The sequence below is a fragment of the Hirundo rustica genome, chromosome 5 (genome assembly GCF_015227805.2).
Source record: "Hirundo rustica isolate bHirRus1 chromosome 5, bHirRus1.pri.v3, whole genome shotgun sequence".
Lineage (NCBI taxonomy): Eukaryota > Metazoa > Chordata > Aves > Passeriformes > Hirundinidae > Hirundo > Hirundo rustica.
In genome coordinates this window covers 23345493-23371517 of record NC_053454.1, presented here as the reverse complement: position 1 = coordinate 23371517, position 26025 = coordinate 23345493, and the positions used below count along the sequence as shown (strand labels likewise).

General features: G+C 40.1%; 1 protein-coding gene across 17 annotated transcripts in view; it reads left to right on the top strand.

Moving 5' to 3' along the window:
• The window catches only part of APBB2 (amyloid beta precursor protein binding family B member 2), a 170867-nt gene that overhangs the window by 80775 nt on the left and 64067 nt on the right, over positions 1-26025 (top strand). For 13 of the 17 annotated variants that reach the window (XM_040064026.2, XM_058420591.1, XM_058420587.1 and 10 more), the window contains one exon: positions 23623-23831. In XM_040064026.2, the coding sequence (XP_039919960.1) occupies positions 23623-23831 (209 nt within the window). The remainder of the gene's footprint in view (positions 1-23622; positions 23832-26025) is intronic. The other 4 variants (XM_058420586.1, XM_058420596.1, XM_058420595.1 and 1 more) reach the window with 1 other exon arrangement.

Below are 26025 nucleotides of genomic sequence, written 5' to 3'. Positions count from 1 at the left end.
TTTTTTCTAAGAAGACACTGTTGAAAAGAACAATATGCTTCTTTCAGGGCTTCAGAATTGTTTTGTCTTCTTTTTCCCACTCTTAACAATATTTCATTATTTAAATCTTGGAAATCTGAATGTTGTTTTGTGAGGTATTTTTGTTGTTTCGTTTTCATATGTTTTCTTTTGGAGTTGTGTAATTCAAAAACCCTGAAAAATTTATTTTTAATTGATTGCACTGGGAAAACATCATTATTTAGATAAAATCCTCCTTAAGTCTCCTTAGGGCAGGATACTTGTACATGTGGTCTAATAAAAAGGTGTCTTCAAGAGCCTTGACCTTCTCTCTAAATGAAGAGGTCAAAAATAAATATAACTCAGTTTAAAGGTACAAAGCAACTGACTTATTTAAACAAATGTTAGTGCTGATAAACAGATATGATAGAATCCATTAAAATTGGCACTGAACACCACAAGCACAGCACAGTATAAGAAATATGTTTTGAGGAAACTCTTCTTTCTTCTCCCGGGAAATTAGCTGTATGTGCATCTTGACAAGAACTACATTGACCTCAACTTTCAGATAATTTTATTAGCGCTTTCAGCTATCTAACCTTATTTCTGAGATTCGGTACTTCAAGAAAAAAGAGTCTGCGGTGATTTTAGAAGCAGAAAAAAATCTATAGTCAGCAAAGCAATGGGGTGTCATCGAGATTTTAGCACGTGCCGAGCCCTGGTGGGTTTTCAGGCAGCCTTCCTAGAGATAGGCAGCACCTTGCCTCCAGAGCTGATTGACATCCAGCACTGCAGGCAGTCCCCCAAGCAAGGAAACCTGCCTCCACCGGCCTCAGGCACTGCATCTCCCCTGGGACTGACTGTATCTATCCAGCTGAATCCTCTGGCATCTGGGGAGTCTGATGAATAACCAGACACCAGCCCCAGGTGGTTTTAATACTGCAAATGACCAGAACTGGGTTCACATCCTGGGGAATGCTTCCTCCTCCTCTCTCAAGGAACTTCCTTTAGTCTAGCTTTCAAAGGAAACACATCTTGTGTTATTACACCATCTACCTATTCCTTCTCTCCTTTTCTGTGTATCCATCAGTTTCACCTGGATGAATTTGTATGTATTCATTGTATGAATCTACGTGGTACAAGCTGCAGCAAAGCACGTGCCCCAGAGCTCAAACCTAGCAGAGAATGAGGGTGATGTTTTCTCTTTGTGGCTTGCTTTTTTTTGTTTTTTTTGTTAAGAAGCTCCCTAGAAGGCAGGCACATTTCTTAATCTTTGTACCACCTGAAAAACAATTTCAGTGGAAGGTTATTCCACCATATTAAAGTGCAGTGATCTGTGTAATAATCTCTAATGAATTAGGAATGGGAATTCTTCAGGAAATGAAATGAATTCTCTTTGCCTCCAAACGAACAAGAAAACTGGAATTTGCTTTTGCTTTCTCTTTTAATTTAAATAAACCCCCCCCATCTTCTAGAGCCAGGAATAGCCCCATAATTAGGAAAGTCCCTGAGATGTGGGACGCAGATGTTTCTTGCTCTGTGCCAGCTGCCTTTCTTGCCCTCCTCAGGGTTGTGGGAGGTTGTGCAGGGGCAGCAGCCTCCTCTCAGCTTTGGGGTCCCATGATGCCTCGTTTCTCCCTAGCTGAAATCAAAGGGGTATTAAAACCACAAGTGTCCTCTTTTTCAGGAGTGCTGCTGCTGTGTGCAACTGCAATATACCAAATGCCTGTCTGCTGCTGGTCTCTGGGCAGATATGAGAGGGCAGCTGAGCAGCTGGTACAAATAGAGGAGTTCAGTCCCATGCAGAAATGGCAGCTGTGAGACTGGCCCTTGGGGGTCAGGAGGGCCGCTCTTGTAAAGAGAGCCCGGTGTTCTGATGTAACAGTGTGTCTGGGCTGAGTAGCCCTCTTAATACAATAAAAATTACAGTAAATCATGGACTGGTCAGAAAGACTTATAGCAGTGGTCAATTCTGCCTCTGATTTTAACCAGTATCTTTGACCAAATTAAAATGGATGTCCTGTTAAAAGCACGACTCTTCCTTTGCAGTACCTATCTGATACAGACAATAAGTTTGTTACTTGCTCAAAACGTTTCCTGTGTTCCTGAGTGGGGGAAAAAGATTAATGTACTAAAAATACATTCAATTACATTGTGGATTAACACAAATCCTATAAAACTAGAGAGAGAACCAGTTGTAGGGTTCTTAGTGAACACCCAATTTTTAGATATTTGGGAATAAGAGTCTCTGGTTCACATCTGCTGTACATCCTAAAGGCTGTTAACTTTTAATATTGGGCTGTTATATTTTTTTTTTAATCCTGCATGTTACTGATAACCACATTTTAAGAATAGTGCATGTTTTATAGTCTAAGGCTTGACTGTTTGCTGACTGCTTATGCAATAAGAAAGGTGACGCTATATCTCCAGTGTGTGTGTAGGTAACATTCTGCATGTGAAGTTACTAACTGAATGTTTGTCTCTTATTTAGCCATCTTTGTAAGAAGATTTTAGGGTCAGTTTAAAAGAAATAAAACTTCAAGGGCAGCTGTGGTTACACGGTGTTCACAGTCTCCTGGTTGAAGGCTGTGAAATAGATTGAACTTGATAGTAAATTGAACTTGAAAGATGATCCTCTCAGGTACACATTGGCACGATCAGTTGCACAGGGAGGCTGCTTGCTGTGTTTAGGCAGTCAGGTTGGGTTTAATCTGTGATTCTCAGTGGAGCTTCCTAAATCCCTATCTTGGGTGTGTGAATGTTCTGACTTGAAATCTAAAGCTTCCACAATTAAGGATAATAATCAGCACCCTTTTGAATTGAGATAGATAACAAAAATGGGTATGTAAAAGTGAATTAATGTACTTAAATTCAGGAATGGGAGAACAGAGGCTTTATATAGCAATGATTAACATCCTCTTCCAAACTCTGTTTGCAATTACTAAAATTTGGGCTATAGAAGAGGTTTTCCAGAATGTGTTGTGTGGTCACAGTTACAGTTTCATACTTAACTGTTTACCAAAAAGATAATGATTTTTCAGTTCATCAGAGCCATTCAATTTCCTCCCTAGAGTGAGCTTGGTTCAACTGCCCCCCTGGTGTCCCTTGAGATGTCTGGTGGTGTCCATGACAGGCAGCAGTGAAGAGGCAAGAGCTAGGACTTGCATTTGGAGAAACAGTCACAGGCTGAGCAGGATGCACATATAGGTAACACTCACAGATGAATTAACCAGATAAGTAGGGTCTGAAACACCTGCCCTGTAATGCAGAAATGAAATTTGTTCATGTACGGTGTCTGTCTTTGTTTTAAAAATAGCTCCTTGTTTAATCCCTGCTATATTGTTCCCAAAGAGTCTGGGATTGTTTGTCATATAGCTCTCTCCTAGTGTGACATCTCTCCCTCGTGCCTGGGGCTGGGGAAGATTGAGTTTGAAGACAGTTGTCTTGTGGTGCCTGTGCTTTGACTACTAAAGCATTTCTGTGGCTAGCTCAGTCCTTTGGCTACAAATGGTGTCAAATGTGGCCCAGTCCTACCTGACACAGCTTCACTAATTTTGACCTTGCTCCAGCTGAACTTCTGGCCACTGGATGGGAGTCTAACAAACTGGGTTGTTTTGGCTCTGATATTTTATTTCTTGTATAAGTGCAGTACTATGATTTTGACCATGTTAAAAATGAATATTTTTCTACTCAGTAAATTGTATAGTTGTGGGATAAGCAAATTTATCCAGGGCCTGCGCCTCAAACATGTGGAATACGTGCATGGGAAAGTAAAAGGTGGCAGTGGGGAGTAGAGGTGGTGCCAAGACAACACAGGGAAGTAAATGCCAGCATCGTACTCCTGCCTGAGTTGTTCACAAGATGCCCATAGCACTGCACGTTTCCCTTAACTCCACAGTGCACTTTACATGAATGTGTAATGTTAAGGGATATTAGGACATGCTTTTTGTGTGCTGTAGCAAAGTGGAAAACTCTTCTGAGCATCTATAGTGCAGACTCAAGTTTCAGAAGTGGTAAATAACTTAATCATGTACTTAACTTGACAAACTGTTTTTGGAAACTTTCCAAGCTTCTGTAGTTTAGGGACAGAAGTGTGTAGTTCTGGATCCTGCATGTCCTCTCTGAGGCTGAATGCATCTTGCTAGAAAAGTTCTTTGCCTAGGATTGTCAGACAGAGGAGCAAGCAAAGAGGAAAGGAAAACAAATCACAGAAGAGAAAACAGAGAAGGTAATGGGGAAAAGTCTGATTTCAGAGGGATGATAATGCAGGAAGTTTCACAGAAGAAAAGCCACAATAAACTGATACCAGACTAACCACCTCTCCAGTGTGGTTGTGAATACTTTCCAGTTCATAAAGCTGTTCAAGTAATAAAAAATTATGGCCGAAATCGATCCAGTAAACCTCTGCCTCAGCACTTCTGAATGCTGCTTAGAAGTCAGGCCAAACTTCAATCCACCTGATTGATGCTTTGAAATGGTACAGATATCTCTGGGGAAGGAGGAAACAGTATTACCTTTGGGAGGGCGCTTTATGTGCAGGCCTCTGTTTGTTAAGGCAGGCTGAGAACGAGGCTGTATTCTTTTAGGTGGGGTCTGTGTGCTCTGAAGCTCTTTGCAACCTATTTGGGTGTTTGTTTGTTATCTTCTAGGCTCCTGTATATCAGGTGCAGGAGGTGTGGTAGAGGAATGGTATAGCCACACAGCAGAACGAGTGTCTAGTCTTTGCAGTGGCCCTTGAGCTCTTGGAGGACCCTGCAGTTGCTGGGGCAGCAGCAATTCACCAGGTGTACAAGCTGGGGGTGGCCAGCACAGTTTGGGGCATTCCCTGCTCAGAAGATATTCCTGCCTCTTGGCACTGTGCAGAGTGGAAATGCAAAGCCTGGGCCACTGTGGTTGTTCCTGTGAGCGCCTGCTGTGGTCCCAGTGTCGGGCCCAGCAGTGGTGAGCTGGTCTCTCTGCTGCTCTGAGAGGACAAAGCTGATGGGGAACAAGTGGGTTGTGAAGGGGGAAGGATGTGCTGGGGGATGGGAACCTGACCTGGAAGAGGGAGCCGCTGGAGGGGGAAGCAAAAGGAGAGTAAATTGTATGCAGCTGTGGAGATAAATAAGGACTTGGCACCAACTGAGGGAGAGCTGGAAGCGAGCAGGGATGTTTGTAGGCAGTAGGTTAGGCAAGCAAGACTAGCACAAAGGCGATGACAGTAAATCAGATGGACTGTTTGACAGCAGAAATGACTACTGGGGATTTTGCTTGTGCTGGGATGTTATTTCTCAGAGGTTCTGAAAACTTCACACAAAAATGGGGGGCTCTGAGTTATTTTGTATTGAAGTACTGCAAAGAGAAACTCAGATCTTAGTTCAGGCCCCTGTGAAAGGAGATGTCTGTACAGTGAGGGACACAGGCTTAAATCCTCCTCAAGTTCCTGCCCTGTTATGTTTGCACTTGGAGGTATTTCTTTTCATCTCCCCAAGTCAGTGGCTCCTTTAGACCCTGGTCTATCAGTGCACTGGTTCCTCGTGTGCTGAATTCTGACATAAGTCAAGCATTAGCTGATTGAAGTTGAATTCAGATTGAATTGACAACATGGGATTTGCTGAAGGGGGGTTGTGAGTCCATTGAGTCACAATGGTGATGTTCCTAGGGATGGTATTGGACATACAGAAGTTTCTGGATATACAGAAACCTATACCATGTACCACCAAGACATGGAATGCATGGAATGGCTGCAGGCAGCTTTGGGTTGGTTGCTGTTGCATCAGGAGAAGGTGGGTAGTTTCAGAGCAGTGCTGAACATCTCCATGGGCCAGAAGAGGTGTTGTGTGATAGGACTTGGCAGACTGCAGAGACCTTGCTCTGAACTCAGTCCTCGCTTGAGAGTGGATGCCTGGTCCCTGCCTTAAGGGACATGAAGCCTTTTTTAAACAGTCTCATGAAAGCACGTATATTTGCTGTTAAGACTCAGTTACTTCATTCTGAGAGCCCCTGGGTACTCAGGATTAGGCTGTAAATGTCCAATAGCTAGATGCCAGAGAGCTCAAGATAATGACATTAAGTGGCTTCCTTGTAGTGCCTGGATCTGGTTTTGTAAAGCCCAGCAGTGTGTGTCCTTTGGCTTGTGCAGATTTGTCCATGATACACTGGTAATGAGAAATCATTGGGGAGAGAGGGAGACAACAAGTCCAAATATAAAGCATATATTTTTGCTTCCTGCTTATAGTGTCTCTGAGGCATTTTAAACCATTTTTATAGGGTGGTGTGTTCCAGGGATTGTTTTTTAACTGCTATTCATTACATTCACTGTACATATTTTGATACATTGGACTGATTTATTACATAGTAAGGCTACTTCAAGGCTTTTGCTTGAAAATCATTCTCAGAACATTCCATGAAACTGTTTCTTAATAAAACTATTTCATCCTAAACAATAACACAATTTGACTAAATGCATTTTTCCTGTTTTTTAATTGCTTTTGAATTGAGGCTCTGCAGAGCTCAATTTAAATTTTAAACACTGCATCAGTTATTAACTCAGACATCATTGCAGAGCACTGAGAGAGGAGTAGCACTATCATAATCCACAAGTCAGAGCTTTAACTTTGTAGAGCACATTTTTGTTTGCACATAACTGATAAAATACTCTAAATCAAAGGTTATAGCTTTTACTTCTTGGAAGTGGATTTTGCGTACTTTTCTGAACCTGAGAAATTTTTAGTAAGGAACAAAGGACCTCATCCCTCCTCCCCTACTCAGCATGAAAGCCAAAAAGCACAACTCAGGTTGGCCAAATTATTTTTTATATTAGAATACATTCCCATTCAGACCTTAATTTAATTTTACTTCTACTCTGTAAGAAAGAGACAGTCAAGTTATCCTGGTCATTTTGGCTGACATGATTCTTGGCTTTGCTTAAATTATTGATTATAGCAAGGGGAGGGACTTGCAATGAGAACAGCTCTCTCACTAATAGAACAGTGCTCTCACTAATAGAAGCCTTTCACTAAATCAATTTCTACCATTCTTGCAATGCACCTTCAGGAAGTCAGAGGTATACAGCCTTAAGAAGAATCTGGTCTTCGAAGATCTCTGCTTTACGTTTTGTTTTTTTTTTACTTTTCATGGTTATACAGGCAGCTGAAGAGAAAAAAATCAACATAAATATATTTCCAGGGACTGATCTGCAGGATGAGGGGCTGTTCTGGTTCAAAATTGATTAAATCTTGATTTGATTGTCATCTAAAAGCTTGTGGACTGAAAGTACTGTTTCAAAAGCTTGTCTCCTAAGCAGAGTCAGTCAGAAAATACATCAATGTCTTGCAAGCTGGAATGAATTCAGTGGAGGATGCAGTATATGCACAACTGCTGAAATCCATGTATAGCCATCTCTCTTATTTTTCCTTGGCTTATTAGAAAATGCAGTCATTTATACCATCAACATGTGGTGTTTCCTCTGTTACATATCCTGGCAGTTGAACGTGGATGGCTTCTCTTCCCTCCCATCCAAAGTACCATTCCTCATTCAACTGATTAAGTAAGTGTCTGTTTAAACACAGCAGTGTATTTTCTCATATATGAGTTGGAGATGCTACCCAGAAAGAGAATATGAAGCTGTTGGGACATGTATGTAAACCTAAAGGATGCTGGTAGCAGATCAGTACATGTTGAACTATACAGGAGCATCTAGTAACTGTAAGTAACACTTCTATTTTACTTTTTCATAGCACTGGTTGACAATGTCACTTAAGCCTGGATACTGAATGCAATTATTTTATCTGTTAATAAAAATTCTGCTCAGTGAAAGATCAGCTGTTATCTGACAGGTTAGGCTGCAGCAGTATCTTCCTGAATGCTCATTATTTCAGTAGTGAATTGACAAGTGATGTTTTATGTTTGTGATCCATAGAGCTTGAAGATCTTTTCATAGATTTAATATACATTAAAAACCAGACTTCTGATTTCTCCTTTACAGGTGACAAATTCTTCCCCTATATTTTTCTTGTAGTCAAATGGAAGAAAAAATATCTCTAAACAGTGTAATAGTCGTACCCCTAGTCATTCCCTAAAGTTCAAAGTAAAAGAGCTTTTGCAATACTGAGTGTGGGTTTGGGGGTTAGAAAGATGAGGCAGTTTATAGCCAGTATTGAATTAGGACTTGTCGAAGAGTGTTGACTAATATCTTGGATAGTTTGTTTTGTTCATCTTCCCAGCTCTAAAGAAATTAATTTGTTGAGGTAGAAAAAGGATGTATTATTGGAAAACTGACTCAAACAAAACCTTTACACAACTTTTTCTCTTCATTACAGGAGAACTGTAATTAAATAGCACAACTGTATTTGCTGCTTACAGAAACAAACTAATAATAAGAAATAGTTTGGTTTGGCTTTTGTAAAATTATTTGAAATTTAGTTAACTTCTTTTTTTTGTGGGTCAGCTAGCATTGTTTGTCACGCTCCAGCTGTAGCAGAATTTCAAGATAATGTTTGGTGTTACCCTCAAACTACCTTCTTTTTCTTTTGTGCTTAATTGAACAAAATAATGAGTCTTCCTTTTTTGCCCACGGAGGCTGTCAGCAGATCAACTAAGGAATTTTGTAGTCTCCTGGCTATGTTAATTTCCTTTGGTTAATTGCGCTGAAACATAACTAAAGCCTTTTTTTAACAAAGATATCTGGAAGGTAGGAAGATGACGTCAGAACAACAGGGATTTCAGGGCAAAGCTTCCACTGGCATGGAAGAGGAAGTTAATTTCATTTTTCTTACAGGATTGTTTTTTTCCCACTAAAATGGGTGTGTTAGGCTTTGTAAAATTATATTGGCTTTGTGTATTATGGGTAAGTATAGGAAGTAAGACTTTTATACAACATCAAAATTAATGTATGATCATTAATAGAAGATTTGTTTTCTATAGTTCTCTTGATTTCATGTCACAGGTGAATTCTCTCTTTCAGAACTATACTCCAGACTTCTGTACTTTGAATATACTGAGCTCCTCTTATCTAAGATTTTCTAATCTTACAGTGACTTCACAGGGAAAATGCAGCATCTTGAAAGAAGCTGCCTTAGGAGTAAGGTGACAGTGGAAGTTTCCCCATTCTGTGTTCCTCCCAGTGACTTCTGTCCACATCCACTTTAAGTTTCAAGAAGCTGGTCCAGAAAACAGTGGGGCACAGTCCAGTGTACTCAACACTTCCCAGAGGAAGTCACCTTTTTTTTGGTGGATAGGTGTCCCTGACTTGAGGGGCACTGTTGTTAATCTGGGACAAGCTTCAGCTGTTCCAAAATAAAACCAATTGCATAGTGACTCTACTTTGTTGTGGTCTTCCAGGAATGATGCAGAAGGGTGGATTTTCTCTCTGCCAGAAGTAAGTGGAGATGTTATCTCTGTGTTCAACTGAAGTTTGAGGTTCACTACTTCCAAATTTTGTTAACGTCAGTGCAATAATTGTCAGACGGTATTAAAAAAAAACACAGGCAAAATGTACTGACTTAAAAGTCACACTCCCTGCAGACCATGCTTGAAAAATACTGTAATAGTAATTATTATTAATTATGGTTGTATTTTAAGTTTTCAAGTGCACAACAGAAGCTTTATTGTGGGTGGAGGAATATGTCTAGTATTTGCATTGTAGACCTCTTTTCTTTTCCTCTGCAAACCACCCCATCTGCAGATAGGGCAAATGGACAGATCAAGCACTGGAAATAGAAGGGAGAGGAGGGAGTTTTCACATGTTGCTCCTTTATCAGTAATACATTTAATTTTACATCCTCATTTTTGTTGCACAGGAATACTTAGGATGCATTTATAAAGGCTAAAGTAGAGATGAATAAGTTCTTCAATATATGCCAGTAAACCAACTAAAAACAAAAACAAACATAAGTTCTTCTTGGAACCAATGCACCTTGTCCCCAAATGGGAGTTTAAAAACAATGTGTATTGAAAAGCAAGAATAAATTTCAGGTCAGTGTTTATCTTTATAGGGTTAAGCTTTCATTTTAATATTTTTTTCAGGCTTTTACCTTTTTTGAGAGGGAAATGTGGGGGATTCTATGGGTTGTAATGAGACGGTTTTTGAATATTTGTTGGTTTGGGTTTGTGTTTTTTTTTTTTTTTAAGTGGACAAGCTGCAGTTTTTCCAATGATTACAGGAGTTAAGGAGTGAAAAAGTTCCAGATATCACAAGACAAAAAATCCAAAAAATTTTTGTCAAAAATGCTGGAAAGCTAGTGTGAGTTCACAAGAGTAGTGTTTCATTTCTTGCATTTTAAAAGTAAAATTTTTGAAAGGAATGAAATTGCAGCTTGAATGCTGTAGTAATGAACAAATCAACTACCTCATTTGGTAAAACGCTAAAGGTCTTTTGGTGAGATGTGGTTTTATGACTTGCTGAGGGGTAAGGTGGTGGTCAAAGTTTAAAAGAGAGAGCATTACTGCAAAAGGGTCAGTGTAAAGGCCACCAGATCAGGTTATTTTGACTTTTGGTTTATTGTTTTACAAATGCTATGTCAGGATTGTGTGTTTTCCTGGCCACAATTTTATCTGGGCTAATTCTGTTTTCAGGTGGCAGGATTCACTCAGGATTTGTTATCAGGGCGTAAACTGAATTTCTGGCTAGCATCTTGCTTACAGTATGTTGCTGTCACCTCTCCTTTCTTCTTCTGAAATTTTCTGGAATGCAAATAATATCAGGACAGTGAGACTGTAAACACTGACATAAGAGCTTTTTTGAACTGTAGTAATTGTCATGTAAAAGCATGTAGTGCAAGCGGTGCTAATTACCTCTCCACAGCAGTGATCACTTCCTCAGTAGTTCAGCTATGTTCCCCTTTCCTTATTCATGCAGATATTTAAGAGCAACTGTTCTATTTGTCTATAAATAAATCTGTATTTGTGAAATGGTGATGCATAATTGAGTATAAAAGCAGTAAAATCTTCCCTTTGGATACGTTTTAATATAAATTGGGACAAGTGTGAAAATATAATAATTTTCAGTCCCATAACCTCCTGCATTTCTATTGTCATATGAGATTATTCTGTATCTCAGGGTAGGAAAAGGTACAAAGGTGTTCACCTTTGTATTTATGAGAATAAATTTATTGTCTATTTTCCTTTTGTATGTATAGGAATATATATCTGTATTTATATATAAATCCCTTAGAGGAAGCTTGAATATATTGGTTTGAGAGTTCTCATACCAGATGAGGCTTTTTAATCTGATCTAGTGTAACTGCTGTGGTAACTTTTATCAAAGTTTTTCAATAACGTTGTTAGTTCCACTGTTTCCAATGTAAACTAACATAGTAAATGAGCAGACCTTTTACAAGAGTTATAGTGGTTGCAGTTCCATGTTGTACATAACCAAATGCCCCTATGTAGCAGACCTTAGGCTCATGTAGTTCTTTATGGGTCACTTCTCCAACAGGGGTCAGTAACAGAAACATATGGCTTCACTAAAAACAAAAACAGGGCTAGCATGAAGTGGTCCTCCCACTATTATATGTTTTTCACTTTCAGTAATTGATAGTTTTAGAACTTTCAGGCTTGGTATGTCATTCATGTTATCCTCTTTAATTGCCCTTGACAGACTTTTCTAACAGGAATCTATTTAATAATTTTTTTCTCATTTGTATTTCTAGCATCCACAATATCCTGTGACCATGAGCTCCATAATCCAATTATATATTATATGAAAAAGTATTTCCTTTTGTTATAAAATTGGTCTCCAATAATTTCATTAGATGCCTCTTGCTTTTCTGTTTTAGGAAGCAGTAAGTAACAGTGAATGATGATTTCCTTTCCGTCCTTGCCTTCTTCCCACCATTCATGATTTTACAGATTTCTCTGACATCCTCGCCTCCTCCCTGTTATTTATTCTCCAAGCTGGAGAGCCTTATTTTACTCAGTGTCTTTTCCTGTAGCGAGATTTTTATCTGTCTGGCTTTTCTAATTCTCCAACATCCATTTCTGTTGTCGGGCATGTGAAGTGCGTGCACTAGTCCTATGATAGTTCAATCCTACATTAAAACTGTAGGCATAAAGACTTTTATCTTGATCTTGGTTCCTAAAATGTAACTTTTTCAGCTGCCAGTGAGTATTAAAATGCTTCCTTCAAAAATCTTTGTAACCTTGATCCTTCCAAAGCGGCAAAAGATGATTAATTGCCTGCCTTTGTATATGAGGATTTGAAGTAGCAGAAGAGTAACAGTAAGGGAACTTGTGAGAAATGGATAAAAAAAGAGGAGATGGGTATCTCTGTTGAAGAAAACAGAAAGATGAAGGTTGTGCATTGAAAAACAGCTCTTGAAACTGTGTATCTTAACCCTGTAGGATCTATCTGCAGTCTTTTGTTTTTGCTCAGCAACAAAAGTGAATAGAAATCCAGAAAGAGCACTCTTCTCATCTTACATAACTGGTTTTCCAGCTTTCCAAGACCACCTGCAGTCCTCTGACATGTCCACAAATTTAAGGTTTCCACCAAAGATTAATTACTGTTTTCAGCTGGGGGAAAGGACCATTCTGTTGCTTGTGCATCTCCTGTTTTACTGTTTGTAGATGTGATGACTGTCATCTGTTTGTGATGACAAATATCTTCGAGATTTCTTAACCCCAGAAGGACTTTTCCACAGTGCTTGTAGAGCTCAGTGGCTTGTGGTTTATCATACACTGGAGATTTTGTCTATTGGTTTTCCTGTGCTTTGGTATATTTTTATTCTTACCAAGCAGGTGTTTGTGTTTAGGGGTATTCTATCTCAGAGGTCACAATGAAGAAAACTACTCAGGTTGTTCTCTGGGCATATGCATCTTTAAGGGAAATTTATCCTCACTTTCAAAGCGTCCATTTTGCTAATGGGCTTTGAATTGAAGGTGGTACTAATGGCAAGTGGAATTGTCTTGTGGTTCTGTGGAATTTTAAAATTATTCCCTTCATTTTTCTCTTTCAAATGCTGTCTGGCATAGGACTCAAGTTGTTGTGTGTTGGGTTTGTTCCTGGCTATTGTTTGCTAACTTAGCAAACATTCCCAGGGTGATTCAGGCCACAGTAATTTTTTCTGAATTTTCTTCTAATTCTTGCAATTGTTTATATCAGAGATACCATTTGTATCTCCTTAAATGCAGATTTTTAAGTCTAGCTTCAATTACGTATATGAATCCACTCTGTGAAAAGTACAGAATTTTAGTGCCATAAGAAGATACGAGAATGAAAATACTGGTATTTCTAATGCTAGATGGATGCTTTCAAAGATGATTAACATCTATGGGATTTCTTAATACCAGAAAGTATTTGGACAGCATGACTAAAGATTTAATAGAAAATTGATATAACAATGTAGTGATGTGAAATACTTGCATAAACTGCAGGGCTAATGTCAGGGGCTTTCCCCAACATTCAGGTGGTTTCAGGGTCCTTGCTCCCCTGCACAGCTCCGAGCCGAGCCGAAGGAAGAGACGGAGTTCTCAGGTTTAGATTTTTCAAGGTTGCATACTTCGTTTATTGTTTCTTATCTTACAATTTTCTCGGAGTCCGACAAGATGTTCGCAGCTGCATGGATTCCTCACGTCTCCCCCCGAGCTGGGTTGTCCTTATCTTTTATACTAATTGCTACGTATTTCTTGTTTACTATTTCTTACCAATGTCTATCACTATTACTAAAAAGGTCATCTTTACTTTGACCCAGTCCTCACTAACTACTTTGTGCCACGTCAATGCAGCAATGGAGTGAGGGAAGAAGAAGGAGAAGGAGACAACGCCCCAGATTCTCCATCTTGCCCCATTCACTCCAATGCTAGGAACCTAAAATTACTATTTTCTCACCCTGTGATAAGCTAAACTACTAGTTCTCACATTCTTGTGGCCTGTAAACCCTCTCTCAGTGTAGGAAGTTTCTCCCATGGACTGAAATCAAAGCCAATGTCTCTCTGGGCTCTGGGCTGGGGTCCCAGACCCCCCTGCCCAGGTCCCTGATCCTCCAGGGCAACCAAAGGAATGCCCTGGACTCCAACAGGCTAAGAGACCCCTGGGTGCTATCAGCATGCTTCCCTCTCCCACTGTGGGTGAAACACAGGCAGCTCCTCTGGAGCTTCCATGTGCTGTCAGAAGCCCGTGTTCATAAAGCCTCCCTGTTGTAGATGCTGGACGTTGCACTTCATGGATGGCTCTATGCAATGTGCAGGAAAAGACTTAGGTCAGCTAAAGCAAAATTACTTTTGAAAAGGTTAAAGTTGTTTGGTTGTTGGCTTTTTTTTATAAAAAGTCTCGAAGTTTGAAGGCTGGGAGGTGAAGCTTGAATTCACCATCTTAGGAGCCCTCAGCATGGGCTGGAGCTGCCCATGGTGCCCAAGCTTCCCCCTTAGAGTTTCTCACTGCAGGCAGGCTATGGGGCCAATGTGCTGCTTCCTAGGCTTGTGCAAAACTGCACACTTACTCATCTCTAAGTGGATTTTCACCATAATAAATTCTCCCATCCCTTCATTATTGTAGCAACATGAAATTTGCAGTTGGGGAAATATTAGGTCTTTGGCTTCTATGTTGAAAAAGTCCAGGAGCCTTCAGTTTGCTCTCTAATGCACATTTCACTACTTTTCACATAGCTTTAAAGTGGCAAACTAATCCATTGTATAGATTGTTAAAAGTTACATTCCAGCTTTTACTGATAGTACTAAATTGAGCAAGTTTTGCCATACTAGGAGGAGCAGTCCACACTGTAGGATGGAAGGGGATTCTGATGTGTAGTCCCACTGGAGTGCAGTGGCTGATCTCTGTGCACTGTATGTGTTTGTCTGGTGCTTGGGTGCAGGGAGCCTGCACCAGCCTGGAGTCTGGGCATGACTCCAGGAGAGTTATTTAATGCATCTCAGACCTCTCCTCCTACACCTCCCTGACTTTTTAAAATGGGGCTTGCACTCTTATGCCTCACAAGGTTGGTGTGAAGATAAAGCAGTCATTTTCCTGGTATCCTAGAGCCTCTGCTGCAGTGTGTGAACTGGAGGATGAGCAGAGCTTGCATATGAGAGGGGAAATGACTGTTTTTGCAAACTTTGCTTTTTTTGGTGAAGTAAAACATTTAATTTCAGACAGTAGCTCCATTGTAATTCAATTTTATGTTCTATTTTCACTGAATCATTAAATATCAAAAAATACTTTTCTAATGTATTTGCACAGTGCTCTAAATGAAGCTGTCAAAGCAGATTTAGTCAAGCCACCAGTTGAATTGTATGTCTGTGCCATTGGGCAGCTTCACTTGCTTTTAATTAGCCATTCATATGCACAAAACCACTAATGTCCCTAAAATTTCAGAGTATATAAATATATTTATGCAGGATATTCTCCAGAGAAGTGCAGTCCTTCCTCTGTGTGGACTGCTGAAGGCCTCATTATATTTTAGATGAAGAAAATTACCTTTGCCCAGTACCTGACTTTTAATGCAAATATTTTTTATGCAGTTCCTTTTCTAAAATTCAGGAATAAAAATGAGGTCTGTGAGTCAGGTTCTTTCTTCCATACTCTGCCTTACTTCTTGTGTCATTCAGATTAAAGAGGCACTCACTGCTCTCACCAGTCCTCAAATTAAACTATTGAGGATGCAACAGAAATAGAATAGAGAGGATAAAAAGCTATTCCTGAGTTCAAACAAATGGGATTATGTGTGGAGTCCTACCTTGTTGCCATTCTTTAGTACCAGGGGTTGGTGGCGAGTGTATTGGTGGGATTAAGATCTGTTCCTCTGTCTTTCATGGCTTGTACCAAGGTAAGAAACACCAGCTACTAGCAGAAAATGTAAGGAAGGTGGGAACCACTTGTGTCTACAGCCAGTCCCAGTAAAATGGAGAGTGCGAGGCTGGGAGATAATGAGCTCTCTTTGAAGATTGCAAAACAAGAGTGTTAGTTGTAGGTAAAGCACTATGTTGCAGGAGTTCCTTTGTGGAGAGTTGAAGCTGCTGAGGTGACCCTACTGCCATATGTCAGACATTGGCACAACATCCCCTCCTGCTCTGCAGGTATCCTGTGTATTGCAGTCAGAAGGACATGTGGTTTGAGTTCTTTTTGTGTCAGTATAATAGACTGAATCTTTCTGTTTTGTGTGAAAATTACAGATTATATTTGCTCATTGCCCAAAATTAATGGTTTGTTCTATAGATGGTTTGATACTAGCATACCAATATGCTTTGAGAAGACAGGAGAATCAGACTCTCTGTTTTAAGAGAGAAATACATAAATCCAGAGCTGCTACCAACATAATTTTGCCAGGTTTTCTACCAAATGCTTGGCTGCTGTTGTTGTGACAGAGGAATGTTGTGAAGGGAAGGAGGGCTGGACTCCGTGCCTTCCCTTGGTGCGCTGTGCAGCGTGCCTGCTGGTGTGACAGTGTGTGCACAGGCTTTGCTCTGTGAGTCTGGCAGTCCCTTGGGTGTGGGTGGTTGTTTAATCCTTCCTCCTTAGACCAAACACCTTGCTCCTAAAACGAGATGAAGTAGTTACATGGGTTATGAACCCAGAACATGAGACCATATGGTGCAGTTCTGCTCTCTGTGGGGAATGGCATGGGAAGAAGAGATACTATGCAAAAATAAAATCAGAAAAGCAGATGCAGATTGCTGTTGGACTGGTTTAGCCCTGAAAGCTAACTTGCAATACCGTTTTTAGTAATTTGCTAATGATGATAATGAAAATGCTCTTGAATAGCTCTTGATGAGCTATTTACTGCACAGTCCTTTGAGGTGAGGAGGTTGTTTGGGTCACAATCATGCGATGAGAGATCACAGTGGATTTAGACCAAATCAGAAGTGCACAGTCTGCTGTGTTTTGGACTACTCCTTAGGTAAAAGCTTTTGCCATCTAGTGGAAGGAATAGAGAACTAGTATTTCAAGTAAGCTAGAAACCCACCTATACTGGTTGTATTCTTTACTGTGAGGGTGAGAGCACTGGAACAGGCTGCCCAGAGAGGCTGTGGAGTCTCCTTCTCTGGAGATAGTCAAAAGGCACCTGGATGCAATCCTGTGTAACCTTCTCTAGGTGTACAATCTGGGGGATTGGATGAGATGATCTCCAGAAGTCCCTTCCAACTCCAACCATTCTGTAATTCTGTGATATGCAAAATGTATTTATAAGCAGTAGATCACTTGCTAGAACAGTAGCAAATTATTCTGACTGCTTTGAAAATTAGGTGGTAGAAATCTTCTATCTTGTTCACATACTATCTCATTTAAGCACCAAGTTGGTGGAAAGGGCATTCATTTATATGCTGCCCTCACTTGTTTGTGTCTCCTTTTCATTCCACCCTGGACACTACCTGCTTATTTTCTCCTGGATCTTAGGTTGGCTAATGTGCTTTGAATTTTGTGTTGGCTTGTTTCCTCCCACGAGTGGGATGGGGAAGAGAGCTGGAAGAGTGAAAGTGAGAAGAAGTCATGACTCATGATAAAGAAAGCTTAGTGAGTGAAGAAATAAATAATAATATATAAAAAGTGATGCAAACACCAGCGCTAGCAGGCCAGTGACTAGCCTGTCTGCTTGAGGCTGAGAGTAGAGATGATCTCAGGCCTATACAAGCACTGCTCAGCAATTACCAAACAGTGGGTATGTTTCCAGCACATTTGGTCACAAATGTAATGTGCAGTACCTACAGGCTGCTAAGAAGAAAAATTAGCCCAAATCAACCAGATCAACCAAATCAAGTACATCATCTTAGTTGCCCAGCTCTCGTAATGTCCAGCTCCCTAATCAAGAGATTGAGATCTTGTCATAGTTAAATTTGTGGAAAAGCCATAGAATATGTCTCCAGTACAGCACTTTTCAGGTAGCCATTCATCAGCTTTCGCTCAAGCTGACATGAGCCTTCCTACACGTCTACAATTTCATGTTGTCACCACTGCTTCACCTGGCTAAACAGCCACCCTCCTCCAGATGGGACAGAGGCTGGCTTCTTCCTGGTCCATCTGTTGCCACAACAACTCCCTTGAGACAGCAATTCAGGTCGCCTCCAAGTCTTCCTTCCTTACTTTACCAGACTCTGCCTGTTTTCTGGAGAGATGTTCTTGGTTGATGAACAGGCTAGTCTTCTTGTGTTTACCTATTTTTTGCTCATTTTCCAGGAAAAAACATACAGACCTTTCCTCACAGTCTTACTGCAATACTTTTTCCTACTGCTGTTGCTGTTAGTATCAGCTCCTGTAAATGCAAGCTGTGGTGCTGGCTTCTCACAGCTTCAGCTCTGCACCTCAGACAGTATTGCCCCTGAGCAGGCAACTTGGAGAGCCCAAAAATTCTCCCATTTAAACAGGACAGCTAGTGTCATCCATCACCCTCATCCATGGCTGTCATCAACAGTTCTTCAGAGCCCTTCTGCTGAAGTCACTTCCCCTTGTTTTCTTTGGTAATTGTGCTAGTACTGGGGTCCTTATATCAGCAGCCTGGGCTTTGGTCATTGAAAGGGAAAATAAGCCAAGACAGCAAAACAAGTGGGTTTAGTCGTGGGTTTTGGATTTTTTTCCTGAATATTGACAAATCTGCTTTCATCTCCTTTCCATCAGATTAATCATCTCTGCTTGAATGCCTCTTATGCCTGTGGTAACTTATTTATACAGCCAGACAAAGGTCATATCTCAAGAAAAATAGTACAGGCGATTCATCCCAGTTCCTTAGGATTTTTACGAAGTCAGTCTTTTCTGATCATGGCTGATTTTACAGTTGATCAAAACAGAAAATCCCTTTAGCACAAATAGAGTCTGGTTACATGTATGCCTGTAAATCCCACGTTTCAGCGTGTTTTCCTGGAAGGTGTTAGAGAATCTTCCTCTGCCCAAGTGCATGTGACTGGTTCAGCGATTCGGCAAGGAGGACGACAGGGTTGTCATGACAACCGCTTACGGGCTGTGAGCAAAGATGGTGACAAATGACCAGCTTCTGGCAGGTTATCACTCCTTGTTGAGCAGTGTTCCCCAAATTAGACAGACATGTCTGATTTACGATTATTTGACCTGTTGGTATGTATTTTTACTGCATTTGTTTCTGGGATAGCATTCATGCTTCTTGCAGCGATGCTTAGGCGAGGCTGCCTGCTGGCCATCATTGGTGTGAATCATGCGAGTAGGTGAAGCTGTTGATTTTGCTGCGGTGCATAAAAAGTGAGAAGGAATCTTTGGAGACTTCTTTTTGCTAAAACCAAACAATTTAAACTAGCACATTGAGCCCACTGCAGGAAATAGATGGGATAAAAATATACATGACCTGTGTTGTGCTATTGAATGGAGAGTGCTCCTTGAATTCTGCTTGCCCTCAGTCATTAATACAAAATCTTCTCCCTTCAGTGCCTGACTTGATTTCCAGCGTGCATATGGGGTGGGGGGCAATATGCTTCCCTTAGGATGAAATCCTGGATCTGCTGAAGTGATTGGCATCTCTTCAAAAAGACTGTTTCTGTGGCCTTCTTTTCCTTTAGTTTTGCTTTTATTTAGATGTAGAAGACAGAAGTAAACCATTTTCATTTCAAGATTTTGGAACTTCATAAAAGAAAACAATATTTTCCCCCACCTTTTCCTTTTATTGAAGCCTTTTTATCCTGTTTTTCCAGTTCGTTTTTGTGCTTCCCCTCTATTGTCCAGGAGAGCATGTGTAACACTGTGATATGGTGGACAGCTTTCATTATGCTTCAGCCCAGCAATGAAGACAGACATCAGATATGAAGCTAGTGATTTCCCATTGGTGCACAAACACTAGGACAACATGTCCAATATGGTTGCTGTCCCATTCTCTGAAATTCTTGACCCAGGAAGCTTTGGTGCAGATCTCTTATTACAGACGAAGTGCTTTTCAGTTTGAATTCTTCATTTATATTGTGCATCCCCTGCTGGAATGTGAGCAATAGGAGGTCCAGAGATTCAGAACTGACTTTACAGATTTATTATTGGTCAGATTTTTTTTTTTACATTTGGAAAACACTGAAAGTATTCATGTTTGTACCATCATGCTTCTGCTTCCAGCCTGGACAATGAACACTCCTTTTCAGTTATTTTCAGTCATTATATAATGTGGAAGTATACATTTGAGACAGTGATAGGCAGTCACAGTCTGGATCAAATCCAGTGTTGAGATGGTGTCCCTTTTCTTCAGAGGATCTTAACAGAAGAAAAATTGTTACAAAACCATCATAAGAATTGAGATAACTAAGCTAGAAGTACAAAACAGGAAAGAGATATCTCATCTTTATCTCTGTACAGTGGGGGTATTTTATTACTTAGCCTATTTAGATAGCATAGATCAAGTGTTTGCAGGTATTGTTGAGCCTTGCAGACAAGCAGTCCCACTTGGGCATTCTGCTCCCACGCAGTGAAATAAGGCCTCTGTAAGCTAGAAAGACTGACTGAAAGTCTAGTGCTTCCACTAACTCCAACAGAGCTGCATTTGCATTAGCCAGGGGCTGTGCACTCACATCTGCTGCTACTGCTTCCAAGGAGGCAAAATGAGATCCCTCTGTTGAAACGAGTCCCTGGAAAAGCAAAGCACGTGTCCTTTGAATGGTGCAATGACACTTTTCACATTTCCCTGAATATATTTGCTGTCTTAGTATGCCTCTACCTTGCTGCTGTCCCCCAATTTTCAAAAAAATGTGGCTTTAGCATGTGAAATAACAGTTAAAATTGTCCTGTGGCGTAAGAGCTGTACACTGTACTGCACCTCCCAGGAACAGAACTTCCAGCACTCTGATAACTCTGTAGAGCATTTTACAGTCTCTGATTTGAAGTCATGTATACTGTCAAACTCAAGTCCTTTGGGGCTGCATTTCCTTTTACTCAAGGGTACTCTTTTTGTCCACATATTAGTGCCCTAGCCATGCTGATTGGTGGGATTTGTTTTCACCTAAAGAAAAAGATGCACATGCAAAATATCCAAGTGCAAGTCTCAGTTCAATACAAAATTTATCGCGTTAGGGATGTTGCCTTACTTAAGAGTATTTTCTTCAGGAAGGAAGTTTGCTTGGCCTTCAGTAAACCAGGTTCCCTCATGCACAAGGACCTAAGCAGAGATGCACTGACTCTGTCCCCACACCTTGCTTATCATCATCACCAAGTTCTCTTGGAAGTGGAGATAACACCTACCTGTTGTGCAACACGAATTACATGTTTTGAAATGTCATGCCATTGAATGGGGTAGTTCAAATTCAGAGGAAAGTTATTTTCCTGCCTGTAATTCCGCGTTCAGAGTAAAGCCACCAATGTCCTGATATCCTGTAGTAGGTCTCTGATGCCTCAAGCACTTTCATCTGTCTCGTTAGATTTTGTATGTTGATGCTTATTTTGTTGTCTTTCTTGTGCTGGCATCTCTTGTGACGCCGCATTACCCTTGACTTGCACACTGAGTGCTTTCCTGTGTTAGAGCAGTCTGTGCACCAGGGAGGCTTCCCAGTCCATGCTGGTAGGAAGCCACAGCCTGTGAAAAGGTTATCCCAACAGTCTGCCATTCTGCAGCATGGGCTGGGACACACATATGTCTGGTTTTTTCCAAGCAGGTTTGCATAGCAAACATGAGGCCTGGTGTTCCTGGATGAACACGTGCCCTCTGGTGCTGTCCTGTTCAGCCGCGCTGATCGGACGGTCTGAGGCCAGTCCCTTTGCACACGCACACAGACACAGGTCAGTCACTGGTGTGGGAAATGCTGCTCCTTCAAAGTCCTTGTTGGAGTCCAGGGCATTCCTTTGGTTGCCCTGGAGGGTCAGGGACCTGGGCAGGGGGGTCTGGGACCCCAGCCCAGAGCTCAGAGAGACACTGGCTTTGATCTCAGTCCATGGGAGAGGCTTCTTGCACTGCAAGAGGGTTTGCAGGCCACAAGAGTGTGAAAAATAGTAGTTTAGTGTATCACAGGGTGAAAAAACAGTGGGTTTGGGATTTTTGGCATTGAAGTGAATGGGGCAAGATGGAGATTTTGGGGCGTTGTCTCCTTCTTCTTCCTTCTTGTTCCCTCACTCCATTTCTGCAGTGACGTTGGCACAAAGTAGTTAGTGAGGATTGGGTCAGAGTGAAGATGACCTTTTTAGTAATAGTGATAGACATTGGTAAGAAATAGTAAATAAAGAATACGTAGCAATTAGTATAAAAGATAAGGACAGCCCAGAGACGGGGGGAGTCACCAGATGTCCGAGCCGCGGCAAACATCTTTTGGACACTGAGAAAATTGTAAGATAAGAACTAATAAACGAAGCATGTAACCTTGAAGACTCCGTCTTTTCCTGCGTTTGGCACAGAGCTTTGCAGAGGGCCAGAACTCTAAAACCACCTGAATGCCGGGGAATTTAAACTCCCGCAAAAGGAGCCCCCGCAAGTCCTGAGCTATGTTAATTCAAAAGGAATCTAATTCTTGTTTCATTTCTTAAAATATGAAAACATTTTTTGATGTATTTATTTTTGCTAGTGGATACATTTTCAAAATAAATTAATATTACTCAACTAGGTGATATTTTCTTATCCCAGATATTTTACATTATTTCCTTCCAACTGTTTGTTCACGTACAAGATAATTTCTTCTCTTGTAATTGTTCTCTTGTAATTCTGCAACTAATTGTTGCAGAAATGTTCTTTGTTTAAGTCTCTGGCTTAAAAATTTTATTTCGGCTGTGAGTTTCATCTGCTTTTACTTCAAAGTAATTCCTGTTTAGGTCTTTCTGCTACGGCATGTCATTGCAACAATAAATAATAGTATGTTGGTTCCTCTGTGTCTTTGGTTGATTAGTGTGAAATCGGTAGTTAAATGCAACTATAGCTTAAGACCTTTCTGACTGTATGTTTGAGTGGCTGTGTATACATCCATATATATGTATAGCAAGGACAGAAGCTGTGCCTGAACTTTAAACTTAACCTGGACTTGCAGATGTTGCAAACATACTTCATTGTGATGTTTAGATATTTGGTCACATTACTTCTTGCATGATGTGGCTCAATTTGTGGAACGTGTTTTGTGTTTATTTGCCTTCTATGTGGTTGAGAAGAATGAAAGTTGATTTATTCAGCTGGAAAACAAAAGTGGGCAAGGTTGAAGATGAATATGTTTTAAAACATGTAAGACCTTGGAGTCAGGAGCTATGTACTTGAATGCCATAGAAGCTACAATAGGAGACATTTAAAATCAAATATTTAGAATACTTGTGAAGTTCTGGAACTGATTATGGTAATGCTGCTGATTTCAGATTTGAGCCGTAGGTGAGGCTTTTGAAGCTTTTTATTAAATTTGAGTGTAATGATGCAATCTAGCATTTCATCTGCAGAGCTTGCTTAGATTAGTCCTCAAATGATAAATCATACCTTGGAGTGTAAGAGTTATTTTGAGTTATCGTGACCTTTGTGTGTCTGTTTGTGTGCATGTGTGTAAATTTGGGTACCAGAAATGAGAGAGACTCGGAAAAAAGCACCCATAAGAAAATTCCTAGAAGAAGGCTTGAAGGGTAGACTAACAAGGAACTTTTAATTCCATAAAGGGATTTAAGAACAGCAGTATAACAAGAGGTTATTAGTCTGTCATGTTACATTGAGCCTCAATAATTGGATGTTTTTCTGGTATTCATTTGCACAGGAACTGTAAAACAGCAATACCACGTAAGAACTTTGTGTCTTTGTGTGATTATTTTTTTTTTCTTGTTCTCAGCAGATATATGGAGTGATCATTCATTTCAGACAGACCCAGACTTACCACCTGGTTGGAAAAAAATAAATGACGTGGCTGGGATCTACTACTGGCACATACCAACAGGAACAACTCAATGGCAGCGTCCTGTGTCCATCCCAACTGATCTCCAGGGCTCACGGAAAGGATCACTTGGTTCCATTACTCCATCTCCTACTCCAGAAACTGAGGTAACCAGCTGTGTCTTCTTGTGGGCTACATACTGTAAGGAAAATTAAAATAACTTTTTGAACTTGCAGGTTTAGCTGTTAGCTAAACTGGCCTGATAATGTCCCAAAGTGTAGCTACTTGTTGATAATACCTCGTAAGTATCAATTCTCTATGTTCATTCTATAATGGTGGTGCCTGAAGAAACACCCTAAACTTTGCATGTGTAGGATGAAACCAGACATCTCTCTGATAAATTAGGCAGTGTCTGATGAGTGTGAAACTTTGGCAGTTCTGTAGCATAGGCTGAAGCATTGCTGCGTTATATGGATACAGGATACATATAATTTTTGCACATGATAGATGACTTTTGGCCGGACTCTTTGTTTGCATTTTTTTGGCTCATTTGGTAGGAGTATCACAGAAGATATGAGTCTTCATTTGAGACACTAGTTCCTTTACAGGGTAGTTTCTGTTGAATAAACATGTAGTGTTCTCAAGTGTAAGACTCTGTACATCCTGCCAGTACCAAATGTCTATCAGTGTTGCAGTCAGGCTTCAACTAGAAACAGAGAGTTACACTCTGTCCTCCACATGTGCTGAAAGAGAGGTATGTGGTACTGCTTTTTAAAATAATACTTTCAGGCACAATCCAAGGGTTTGTTTTGTGTCATGTAAGTAGAAAAATAAAATCAATTCTCATAAAGAAGAGTATGCTTCAAAAAAATATAATCACTTTGTTTTAGGATGCTGGGAAGACTTCTATGGAATTAAATACTAATATAATATAAGGTTGGTTTTAAATTATTTTTATACTGAATTTTAAGAAAAATATCCACAGCTCTGTTAAGAGAAGTCTTTGTACTGGCTCTGAATTTTGGATCAGACAATGCCTAGGGGTTTTGTTTTTTGGTTTTTAATTCATTTAGAGAGAACATTTTTTCTGTTCTTGATTGTGTTCATATATGCAACAAACTAACTTACATGAAAATTAAGAGGAGTTAAGGACATTCAGGTATGTATTACCATCTTGACCCTGAAACTTTTATCCTGTGTAGGCTTAAATATGTACAATCTTGTTCATTATTTTAGAAAGGTTGTTCCCACATGTTCATAAATGCTACTCATAAGGTCTGCAAACTTGACCACAACATTTCAGTTATGGTTTACATCAGTGAAGCTCTCATCCTGTGTATCAGGGATGCTGGAAATAATTTTTGAGAGGATTAATGGAGAAAGAATTGTAACTCTTACCATTCTGGTAGAAAACAAAAAAAAATTCAGAAATGCTGAATGTAAAGTGCTGCACAAGCTTCTAGTATAAATTCCTGTAATATACATGTGAAGGCTATAACTTTAGCGTTATTATTGTCCTTACTCTAGAATGTAGCGAATGGGACCTTAATTAGTAAATTATAGATGGTTTTTACAAAAACCCAGAAATCATTATGGTTGGTAGACTGCGGGGGGAAAAATGGTGTATTTTCATTTTTCATTTCATTTTCAGTATTTCATTTAAATATTTTTCTACTTCTGTTTAAAGTGTCTTTGCAATTAAAATTTCAGACCTGCTGGTAATGTATTATGTGTCTTTTTAACCTTTCATGATTCTGTTTGCTTTAAATGAACTGTAGTTTATGATCATGAATAATAGTCATTAATTCTCAGCAGCATCAGCGAGAGTACAAAATGTATGAATTATAATAACATAGATTTTAATACAGTATAGGTGTATTAAGTAAGACATACATGTATGTGAGTACATAGTAGGCTCACCTAAGTTTTGGTATGGCAGTTTTAATTCAGCAAGGAATTTGTTCCAGCAAAGATTAATGCATAGACAGTTCTATGGCAGCACCAATATCATATACTGTGCTGTAAAAGGTGATACAGAAAATAAACACATCCCCACAATTTGTATTAGTATGATATCGTGTAGTTATTTTAATTGTAGATACAGGCAAAAGCATTTGTTTTTTGTCAGTTTCTGCATTCATTGATAAGCGTCCTAGTGTTATTGAAGCAGTACTGCCTTTTTGACTCAGTGGTCATTGGGATAGCATTCCAGTATAGTACCGCCAGACTTACAGTACTGGAGTTCAAAACAAGAGCATGAATTGGGCTCAGGATTTTGTCCACTTCCAAATACTGAAAGAGCTTCAGAGGTTCCAGGCATAGCTGGCTGGAGTTAGAGTGAGAACTGTTAGAAAAGGTCTT